Genomic DNA, 12,489 nt, shown 5'->3' on the forward strand with positions numbered 1-12,489 from the left:
GCTGTTTCTTCTCCCATACTGAGCTGACTACCTATGGGAGGGTCTTGATGATGACTAAATACTTTTGACTCCTTTATAATCATACTTATCTTAAATACAAATACATTGTATAACTGTATACAAAGTTTTCTTCATGTGATTATTCTCTAAGCTTTTCCTTGTGGTCTAAATTTTTATTTTTATTTTTGCTAAAACCTAAGACACAGAACCACACATTAGCCGAGGCTTACACAAGATCAGGTTCATCAGAGTCACTGTCTCCACCTCCACATCTTGTCTTGCTGGAAGATCAGCAGAGGCTGTGACTCACATGGTTCTTTCACTTCCTATGAGCTCAGTGCTTTCTTCCAGAGGGACCTGCCTGAGGTAGTTTTATAGTTAACTGTTTATTTTTAATATAAATAGAAGGATCACAGTCTAAAGTAATAATAAAAATGTATGTTACAGCAAATATATCAACTAGTAACATAGTCATTTATTATCATTGTTAAACATCCAATACTATATATATAATTGCATGTGCTATGTTCTTATATAATTTCTAGGGCAATAGGTTTATTATACCAGCACCACCACAAACATGGGAATAATGTGTTGCACTGTGATGTTAATTTGGCAATATTACTGAGAGACACAATTTTTCAGCTCCATTATTATCTTAGGAAACCACCAAAGCATATGTTGCCCATCATTGACTGAAATATTGGTATTGTGGCATTTGATTATAGAACTTACAATGTGGTACCCTTTTTAGAACTGAGATGAGATGATGTGATTACTTTAAAAAGATGTTAAAATTTAGCTTGAGATCATCTGGTTTCTTGACTACCAACAGACTTACTAAAACTATTCATGAATTTAACCAGTGGGTCAGCAGAATTCTTGCTTCAAAAGATAGTGACTCCTTTCTTGGGTATTTCCAGATGTCAAGGATGTTTTAGAGGCTGTGTGTTTCCTTCTCTTCTGTGCAGGTTTATTGTGCTTCACCTCTCTTCCATGGTGAGCAACAGCCACTTGGTTTCTTTTGTGAAATCTTTAGAGGAGGCCTTGCTTAGCACCACTGCCTGCATGGTACTGTCACACCAGAAGGACAATCCACACAGAGTGATTATTTTGGTAGTGCCTTCTAAAAATTTAAACCAGACACTTAAAGACTTGCACTTCGAAGGGTTCAGAGGACTTCCAGAATCATCTCGCCATTTCCAAGTAAAAGAAGGAGAACAATTGCTTTTAAGGTTTACTGGAAACATATTTGGTTCTAGTAAGTATAATGAAATCTTTTAATTTTTTTTGATGTCGCGATTCGAACTCATGATCTTGCGATTGCCAAGCAGGTGCTTATGCTGCTGAGCTAAATTCCCTGGCTGTTCTACTAATTTAACAAGTTCATCCAACTCTGGAGAATTGAGGGGAATTTTTAGGAAGAAAGTTGAGAAAGAGAACCCTTTACTTCCTCCTTTGAAAGCATTCTTGAGGATGCTTGCTTCTTTATAGGCACAGTCTTACAGGCAGACTTTGTCCTTCTTTAAGAAACAGCCATCTCTAGGGTTACTTGCTAAGTTCCACCTAAGGAAATTTCTTTCCTGTCATATTTCAGTGTCCCCAGTAGTGTTCCCTGCTTTGCTCTTCATCACCTGAAGTCTATTTCATCCCATGATGGAGTGATCTGTTAAAAACATAAATTATGTAACAGGCTCTAACTCTGACATAAAAATTTTCTACTTTACAATGGTACAACAGCAATATGTATTCAGTACAACTGAACTTTTAATTTTTGAACTTTGATCTTTTCTTGATATTTTCTTGTCTTGCTGAGTAGTATCAGTCAGCCGCACCTCCCAGTCTGCCATGGAATAATGAGAGGAAACAACTAATGACTGGGTCGTTAAGCTATGATGTTCAGTGGATTAAGTGTATTAAATTCATTTTTGATGCTCGATACTTTTCAACTTGTGGTAGGCTTTATTGCAGTAACACTGACATAAGGATGGAGCATGTGTACATTGCTCCTCTAATTAGAATTTTATCATTACTCTTGCTTACTTTTTTTTTTTTTTGTCTTTTTCCTTTTCATCGGGACCGGGGATCTAACTCACGACTGCCTGCTTGTAAGGCAGGAGCTTATGCCGCTGAGCTAAACCCCAGCCCTATCATTACTCTCTATTGCAACTACAATGACTTCCAACGTTTTTAACATATCCTATAAGAATTTAATACATGGTCAGCTGGATGGAACTATATTCCATTATAATTGCCTCATTCATATTTTAATGTTTTTTATTTTATACTTTTAAAAGGTGGCTCTTAGAAAGAATTGACTGTTTCCACCCAACCATAACTGGCCATAGCACAGAGGAGATTTGAGAACCTCAGATCCAGATGACATATCCTCTCTGCTTCATCTTCATATTTATCTAGTGTTATTTTTGTTCCTATTATAAAGATTATCGCAAATTGATTTTTTTACAATTTATACCCCCCCCCCTGCACGCACATATTACAATGTTCACGGGAATGAAATTTTGTAGGCAATGATCATGTCTTTTTTGTCTTACGTTTTCTGAACCTAGTACATGGAAGACTTTCAGTAAAAGTATTGAGATTGAATGAGTCTGTAACAATTTTGAGGCAAGCAAGCAGGATGATGGCTATGAGAGGTGGTGGGAGACGTGAGGTGGGGAGGGGACAGAGGGGATCAGAGGGCTACAATTTCCTGCTACTTGTATATTATAATCTAGAAGCTATAGAGACAGAGTAAGTAAATGAGCCCATAAATGGGAGGGGAAGGATCCACATGTAATCTGTATATGTACCCACTCTCCAGGATGAGTATATTTATTGTGTATCACAAGCATATACTAACAAAAAAAGTAAACTGACAATTTCAGGAGTAACAGAGTTGCAGTTTTAAAGTCCCTGGATAAGAAATGACAGTGGCTTAGAAGTGGAGTTGATTAAGAATGGTTTAGAATTTAGAAATACCCCAAGCCAGTGGTTCTCATAAGAGTTTCTTCTTTTTAAATTCCCCAAATTGCTAGAACTTTCTTTCACATCTGACTTTTCCAAGTGAAAGAACACATTGTATGCTTGTACTATGACATTAAGTCAGCGAAAAACACTCAAAGCCCAATATTGAGAAGAAAATATATTGCTATAAAATGTCTAATCACTCACAAAATATAATAAAATGTTAGTTTTCTTTATATGACAATTTTTATTGAGTAGCCATCTGAGGTCCCTACTAGGATCTATAAGATTCTCAAATGGACAATTAGTGATTGATGTCATATATTGAGTATGCAATAGGTGACTTTTACTGTTACTTCTTTAAATATGCCAGTGGAGGATAACAAAGAAAACAGTACAGTTTCTATATAAGCTCATCCTTATTTCATATATAAATATGAATTTTGAAATTATATTACAGATCTGTGTTTTTAAAAACTGCCAACAAGTGGTAGGTAGGCTTTAAATCTGAACTCATCTCCAACTCTTATATTCTTTATATAAATCATCTCTTATGAATAATTGTGCAGCATCAGGTGAGAAGGTCTTCCAAAGGAAGGTAGCAAAATTTATTAAATTTTATTCTATTCAGTTCGAAGTGTTAATATTTTTCTTGATAGTATTTGGTAATGGGAAACAGAATTCTAGTTATTCTAGTATTCTGAAAGTTGAATTTACATTATTTAAAATTAAAGCCACGTGTTATCCCCCCTAAATAATTTATCTTTAATAAAAACAGGGTGAAACTCTTTAAGAAATATTTCTAATAGTTTTTTTTCCCACACTTAAGTATCAGTTCTGTTCAAGTACCAAGTTGCCCCTGAAATACGAATTTAGGCAAAGGCACATGGTCCTGTGTCTTCCCTACTCTGGAGCTATGCTATTGCTTAAGTCTGTGTGCAAGTCTATTTGTAGATTTAAAGTTCACTAAAATGACTTTATTTTTCACCACAAAGAAGAGAACAGTTCTACATCTCTAAGTGAAATCTTTCAGTCTGCAAAATGGAAGGTTTTTCATAAAAGATACTTCTGGAAAGTCAACTTTATGATGTACAGAAGGAGAAGATAGTTTCAACTTTGATATTAAATCTTAAAGTCATGATTTCTTAAAATATTAGCTAGATATGTTTTAGTACACAGATACAAAGTAAAAAAATCTTCTTTGTCATTTACCATCATTTATTCAGTGCTTAATATGTGTGAGGCCCTGTGGCAATCACTGTATCTATATTATCCCAATTCACCCCCAGAGCAATACTAAGAGGTAGATTTATTTCTTCCTGTTTTGAAGATATGGAATTTAAAGCTTCAAAAACTGTAAAATAACTTGAAAAATGGTAGTGTTCAAAAAACGATGGAGGCTGAACTTGAATCTAGATTTTTCTTCCTAAAATATGTTGTTATAATTGCTATATTTATATTTCTACAACTTTTGCAAAAAATGATAAAGACATATATTACAGCACCTCTTCTACTGGTCTTCTACCAGAACAAAATATCTAGTTTGCCCTGTGAAATCCATGAAAATGGAAGTTTATGTTCACAAAAGCTTCAGTATTTTCAGTGAGGAATTGAGAAAAACCTTTCTCTATGTAATTGTTTTAGAAGCATCCATAACACTTCCTTGAAGTTTCAGTAACACACATCCAATAACTGGTCCATTTGGATGTTCTGAGACACCCATATCTATTTCTGTAACTGCAGGAATATTTTATTTCTGTGCTAGTCAGTAAGGTAGCCATGTGACACGTGGCTATTCAACATTTTAGATGTCTGAGTGACTGAGGAGTTGAATTTCAAATTTTAATTTTCATTAATTTTCATGTATACTTAAATAGCCATGGTATAGGAAAGTGCAGTACTAGAATTCTATTATGAGGAGGTGATTATGTAAACTCTGATATGAAGAGAGAGGTCAAAGGAAAAGGACCATTCTTGAAGCATGAAGATGATTTTCTAAACACTGAGAGAGAAAAATGGGGAAACAAAAGGAATTTAAAGATTATTAGATCTAAAACCAGCCAAAAAGCACCTGGCCAAATTACAGATGAAAAATCTTCCTATATTCTCGCGTTTTTGTCAGGTTATATTATGGTAAGAAACAATTTTTTAAAATAATTCTTTTTAAAAATAAAATGATGGCTTATGTTTGAAAAAATAAAACAACGTGATGTGTCTTAATGGTAACAAATCCATTTTACTTCTATTTAGGCAATGGGAAGGATTATGGAAAAGATCACAGGCTTATTTTCCACTTACGAAGAAAATCCAGGCTAGAACTTCAGATCAAAGAAGTGGATGACTTTGGAAACTATAGCTGCCCTCATTACAAGGGGACAATTTTGGTTTATAAAGTACCCAAAGAAAAGTTAATCTCTAATTTGGATCAGTCGCTTGTATTTAGTGAAAACCATTATCAATTGCCAATTTGCAAATTACCATTGAGATTACCTAAGGTGAGTTCTTTTACTTCTTCTGACTACCATATTTTGTTAACACTTCACCATCCTGATCCTAATGTGTTCTGCATGCAAATATAAAGTCAAAAGGAAAGATAATGACAAAGTTGAGAAGGAAGGCGTAGGTAGGCCTACTTTTAGAGTACATATTTGGAATTTATCTTTGTCGTAATAGTTTTTCTAACAAAAGCAATTCAAATTGATCTGTTCCTCACAGTGTGTTTTTATGACTATGGAAATAATGCCATTCATTTTCTGGAACTACAACTGAATATCTGGGAAATCACTTATGAAAGCAGTGAATACATTTCAGAAACATACTTTAAGGAAAAATCATGGTGTATGGTAAATGGCATCAAAATATTTTCACTGAGCTTTTCTAAATCCCACATCTTTGATTTATGAATTAATTACTGGTACCTAATATTTTTACTTGAGTCAGAGAGTAGCATTATTTATCAAACACACCAGTAAACACATTTTATTGCTACATATGCAATTTCTTTCCAGGGCTTGGTATATAGAAACTATATTATTAATGTGAAATATAATTGAAATTGCCTGTTATTGCTCTCTAAGAAAAACAAGCTTCTTATTCTATAAAGAAAGCTGAAATCACTGTTTTCTGGCTTTTACTTTTTGCATTATACATAGCAGAAGTGTGTTTTCCATAGATAAACCTTGTACTGATTTAAAATAAATCAGCAAAATAAATAATTAATTAACAAATATTCATTGAACTTCTGAGATAAGGAATGTGCTATGCCAGGCATTAAGATTAAAGAGCTGTGGAGTCACAGGTGTCCTTAGGCTGAATTGGTCCATAATAACAGCCACCATCCATGTGTGGCTATCATCACACATTAGAAATATGGCTAAAATGAGACTTATAAATACAAGATATGCACCAAAATTTTAAAGACTCAGTATAAAATATATATAACTTCACTGATTTATATCAATTATATGATAAATTTTATAATATTTTGATCATATATGGTTCAATAAAGTGTTATTAAATTAATTTTGATTGCTATTACCTTTTGTATGTGTCCACTAGAACACTGTAAGTGTTTCAAGTTACATCTCTGGGACAGCACTTCTCTAAATGAATTTATAATCCAACATGTACACAAAATTATGTCATGTGATACTGAGTATGTATAATACAAAAAAAGTATGACATGAACAGTGTATTAATAGTTTCTCAGAGGAAGCAAATGGCTTTTTGGGAGCTAAAGACAGTCAAAGTTTTGTGGTGACTGTGGTATTTTGTTTGTTTTGAAAGTTAGTAGGAATTTGGCAGTTGGATGTGAGGGGAAAAAAATACAAGTTAGGGTGAGAAAATGGAACGCATTTGATTAGGATGTTTATCAGCTTACCAGAAAGTCATACAAATTCGTAATTTATGTAAAAACCATTATAATAACTTTTTATATGCTAGAAATGTTTCAAGGGTTTTATATGCATTGTACATTAAATCCTTACAAAAATCCCACAACAGCATATCAAACTGAGGCTACCTTTAGTGCAAAGAAGCAGGACCCTGGAGACATTAATTATTTGCTAGCTGTTTTGAGGGAGACTTTGAGGTTCCTGGATGGCTTGTGTACAGTGGTGGAATCTACTAAACCAGTAGTTTCCAAACTTTTTGGCACAGGATATCATGGAAAATAATTTTTCCAAGGGGCAGGGGCATAGGTTTTAAATGGTTCAAGTACATTACATTTATTGTGTACTTTATTTCTATTACTTTTACATTATGCATTTTATTTTTATTATCACATTAGAGTCTCCTAAGGAGCTTGCAGGCTAGACCCCTCACATTCTCAGTTCACCTAGGACTCCTTCTCCTCGGACTGCCTTCCTGCCTCTTTCACTCTGCAAGAGGCACAGCTCAGGCGGTAATGTGAGCCTTGGGGAGTGGCTGTGGATACAGAGAGGCTGAATGCTGTCCTGCTGCTCCCCTCCTGCGATGTACCTGGGCTCCTATCATGCCAGGGACAGGAGCTGGGGACCTCTGTGTTAAACCACTGATGCTGACTTATGACATTTTCATAACAATATAGCCATGTTAGTGTAACCCCCTCTCAATTTTGTGCTTTCTTCCCGCTGACAGTTACATGGTTGCTTTTTGTTTTAGTTTTAATTGTTGTGTATTCAGTTATGCTAGTTTTATTTTATTTTTAAATGATACATAAGAATTGTACAGATTGGGCTGGGATGTAACTCAGTGGTAGAGTATATGTTTACCACATGCAAGGCCCAGCGTTCAATCCCCAAAATGAAAGAAAGAAAGAAAGAAAAAATGAAAGAGTTTATAGGATTTAGTAGCATGCTTTGATACTGTATGCAATGTGCAATAATCAAACCAGGCTAATTAGCATAGCCATTGTCTCATGCATTTCAAAGCAGATAGAAGAGAGGATTTTGACTGTTTGCCCACAGCTGGCTATTTGAGGTCTCAGCCTCTTTGTCCCTTATAAGCCTTATTCTCCTATTTCCTTATTCAAAGTAACTCTAAACTGTTACTGCTCCATATTTACTTCTTACCACTTATTCTTCTTTGAGATGATGGGCTCTGTTTATTTGTTCAAGCATTTTCTCTGTACCTTTGCTCTAAGGGAAAGCAAACACCATGTGTGAAGGACCTGGCTGCCCTGTCGGGCTCCATCATCAGTGATGAGAAGAGAGGCAGGGACGCAGTAGGCTATCGGTGCTGGTGACTGGAGGGGTGAGAGGAGGTCCCCAACTTGTATTAGATTAAAGGTTTGAGAACTGTTGGCTGAAAGGAATGCTCAAATTTCCCATATGGTAACAAACCCTAACAGGCAGGCTGAGTAGCTAATTGGACTAGGATGAAGATCTGGAAAAAGGAAACACCTGCCTTGCAGGCAGCTTGACTGAGTACATTTCCTCCAGAAGGCTCTGGAGGGCTTGGCTATAGACGGATCAGAGGGAGACAAGTCAGGGGCTGCTGGCAGAAGATGGTCAGGATCTTGCTATGATGAGGGCAGACAATGAAAAGGAAGGTTCTTGTATAAAACAGAACTGATTTGCTATCCAAACATGTGACAGAAACTTTCTTTAATCTGTGTTTTTGTATCTGACTTTGTGAATCAGTTACCTGAATAAGTCAAACTAGATAAATTAGAGTTAATAGCAGTTTTCTGCAGTGATAGCGTGGGAGTGATGGCCAAGAACAATTCCTAAGCCCTTTCTGTTTTCATCCAGCCCTCTCTGCTTGCCTAGGAATTTCCACTGACCATTCTGGACATCTCATGTGTGTCCTCTGCTGGGAGGCCTTCCTTGACTTCCTGTTCTGCGCTAAGGTTAGATTTTCTTAGTGTGTACAGTCACAACAATCTGTACCACTGCTTATCATATTTCCTTGGATTCACTAGCTTATTTTCTTTCCAGTAGACAAGTTTTATTGTTTTTGTTTTTGTTTCTATTGTTGCACTGGCCAATGAAGCCAGGGTCTTCACATTGGGCTACATTTCCAGCTTTTTTTCATCTTGACACAGCTTTTCTTGAGTTCATGCTGGGTTTGAATTTGTAATTCTTTTGTCTCAGCCTCCCAGGGTGCTGGGGTTAGAGCTTAATTTTGCTTTTATTGAGAAAAGGTCTTGTTAAGCCATTAAGTTGCTGGGCTCACATAGCAACCCTCTTGCCTCAGTGTTCTAGAGTGTTGGGATTATAAACATGTGGTATTCTATCAGAATTCCCATGAAGTTTTAGTGTTGCAGACATACTGGGCATCTCTATGTATTTAGTACATATCCATGACTTAAATTTTTAAAAAGTAAGCTTCTTTCTTTGTTTGCTGTTTTGTTTTTGGTCTTACTCAGATTGAACCTTCTCTCCTCAGTTCTTATTTTCTCCCATTTCCAGGTAACACAAGCCCGGATAAATAGGTTCAAGCACTGTTTGGCCAACTTTGCATCTCACTGCCAGGCACATAGTATGTGCTTGATGTGCTTGATATGTGAATGACTGTGTGAGTGAGGTAATTTCTGCACATCTAAAAATTGCCCAATCTTGACACTGATACTCTTGAAACTACACTGGTATGTTTAAAAATAGGACATTTTAAACGTCTGCTCCTTTTCGTAGATGAATGCCAATGTGCCATCTGTACTTTACTTTCCTCCCAGATGGGTTCGCACAGGGCTTTCCAGATTCACTCTCATAACCCCTTTTTGTGTCCAAAATCTTCAAAAGTAATTTTGCCAGAGTTTAGAGAGAATTTGTGGCTGTGGAAACTTTGCTCTTTTGTAACTAGCATATATAAATGGGAATTGAAACCATGACCTTTATTTTTGTGAGAACAGACTTCTTCCATAAAGTTCAGAATAAAAAAAAAAAAAAAAAAACTCTACCTCAGCTTAGCTGTATTTGAATGTGCTGTATTTCAGGAAGGAGAGGTAGCCTTGTTATAGTAGCTTGCTATTAAAGAAAATGGCACTAGTCATACATTTATACATGTAACATAAATTAAGCGAAGGTATTTGTTAAAATTCTAAGTTCTTCATCACAGAAGATACGTTTTTAAAATACAGATGCTATTTTTAATTTTTCATAAATAGAAAAGGACATTAATATGTTAAACATTGCTTAGAACAAATTCAATCCAGACACATGTTTTTCTAAAGAATCCTGCTTGAAAAAAATGGTTATGTACAAACTTTCACCCCCAAGCTAGACAATCTTTATTACTTGGTCTGGGGAATGATCTTACGGATTGTTCATAGGATAAATACAGGCTGAATTTATTTCATATCTTTAAGTTCATAACTTTAAGGAAACTTGAGGGAAAAGCATCTCAAGATTTTATAGTGGATTACTAGGAAGTAAAGCATTTGCATATCTATACATAGACACACATAGTCTCATGCATAATTATTTAATGCAATGTTAATGCACTGTCTTATTTCTAAAAGACAAGAAGACAATTTGTACTTTATGCTCTATGTTTGTGAGGGTGTCTGGGTGTTACTTCTCAGCTCCATGTTTCATTTATTCGCTAATGTATACATTTCATTCAATATACTGTGTCCCAGGGTCCTGACATACAGTAGTGTTCCTGTAGGTGTGGTCTTAGGGTTAGTGTCCTTCCCTGGCCTCCTGGCAGTCTGTCCTCCACACTGGGAAAAGTTGTCCTCCCTTAGCCATCAGTCAGGTCCTCTCATGCTTCTGCTCCAAATCCCACAATGACTTACTCCCAGTTTCCCTCAAAACAAAACCCTCCCTCATTCTCAGGGCTACATCTTAAGACTGGAGGACACCTGAAATCATGGATAGCACTGCATCCTACGTGTAACATTTTACTCCCTACACATACCTATGATAAAGTAAGATAGTAACGACCACAGCTAACAATAAAATAAAACAATTATAACAACATATTATAATCAGTGTCACTTAGATTTTATGATTTATTTATTTCTGGAATTTTTCATTTTACATTTTTGGACCATGTGTAACTGAAGCACAGTGAACAAAATCACAGATCAGTGAGTTGATTATAAGAAGCTCTACATGGTCTTGGTCTCCAGTGACTCTAGGACCTTTTCCTCCTCTCCTCATTGCAGAACAAACACTTGGTGCTGGTGAAATGGGCTCGGGTGCCTCTGCTGTAGTTAGTGATTCCCCCGGTCTCAAACGTTGGATGCCTGCGTGCCTGACACCTTTGCCTTCTGCAGTTCTCCATCTTGTTTCTGAGACCCACTGCAGGGTGTTCATAACTGGTACACTTCTACTCTCTCACTCCATACTCAGAATCCTGTTTAACCTGCCCTGATTGTCCTTTGAGTCCTTGATACCACCTATGGCCATGTGATATGTGTGACATAGGAATACTCTCCCCTCCAGCCAGGGTGTGAACTCCATGAAGGCTGAGTTTTTCCTGCTTCTGTTTCCTACTAAATCACAAGTGCAGTATTTAGAGTGGAGCCCCACACATGGTGGATGCTCAATAAATGAGTGAGTTCATAAATAAAGCTTGGATTTTAAACACCAAAATCCCGAAAGGAGAGTGAGAGGGAACAAGGAAGGAATTCATCAGCATCAGAGAACAGACATGATTGGCAATACGTTCTTTAGAGAGTAGACATAATTGGTAATATGTTCTTTGTCTCAAGACGGCCAGGGAAGACCAAACAGTGGAAGTAACTTCTGATCTGAGGCACAAGTGACCAGAAAACTTTCTCTCTGCCTATGTGTCTGGGAAGCAAGTGCTTAGGCTGCTGTGATGAGCAGAAGCTTCAAATCAAAAATGAAGGAAGATGGGGGTGGTGGCAGATACAGTAGTCATAGCACTTTGGAAGGCTGAGGCGACAGGATTCCATATTCATGTCCAGCCTGGGAAATCTAGCTGCCTAGTGAGGCCTTGTCTTTAAAATTTTAAAAGAAAAATCTAAGAAATAGCTGTGAGTAAATTCCCTGGGTTCAATCCTTAGTACCACACCCCCCACACACACACACACAAAATAAGGTCACCATAGCTAATGACTACCTCTGGGTTGTAAGACTAAAAGACAAGTTACATCATATTCAGCACTACTTTTTGAAAATGGTCACATTACCAGTACGTTTGAGGATACACTGCCTCACAAAATAACAGTTTCCCTCTAAGTCCTTCCTAAATTGTTCTACTTAATATCTCGTTTGATAAATGTTCAAGAAAATTTAGTATTCTGTATATTTGTACTTTGGCAGAAATAAGACAATTTTCGAAAAACAAAATCTTTCAAAGATTTTTTTAGATGAAAGGAAGTAGGAAGGTGGTTGTGAGTGTGTGTGTGTCTGTGTGTGTACGTGTGCACTCACACACGTGCTTCTGAAGTTGTGCCAGATAGATGGCTTCTTGACATTTGGCCATTCATGTCAGCTTGGGCTGGGGCCTCCTTTTAACTCTTTCCGCCTGCTAGGAGGTTTTCTTTGAAGGGAGGAAGAACCCCAGAGCTGACTACAGGAGGCCGCAGCAGGCTGGAGTTTCCCAGTCAGACCTAAACTGCAGGTC

General features: G+C 36.7%; 1 protein-coding gene across 1 annotated transcript in view; it reads left to right on the forward strand.

Moving 5' to 3' along the window:
* Dthd1 (death domain containing 1) overlaps positions 1–12,489 on the forward strand; it is a 69,045-nt gene that overhangs the window by 24,779 nt on the left and 31,777 nt on the right. Inside the window, exons 7-8 of the mRNA XM_063240391.1 lie at positions 972–1,261; positions 5,218–5,462. Coding sequence (XP_063096461.1) covers positions 972–1,261; positions 5,218–5,462 — 535 coding nt within the window. The remainder of the gene's footprint in view (positions 1–971; positions 1,262–5,217; positions 5,463–12,489) is intronic.

Source organism: Cavia porcellus, unplaced genomic scaffold (assembly GCF_034190915.1).
Source record: "Cavia porcellus strain 051 isolate PalLab524CR breed Dunkin Hartley unplaced genomic scaffold, mCavPor4.1 scaffold_30, whole genome shotgun sequence".
NCBI classification, from domain to species: Eukaryota; Metazoa; Chordata; class Mammalia; order Rodentia; family Caviidae; genus Cavia; species Cavia porcellus.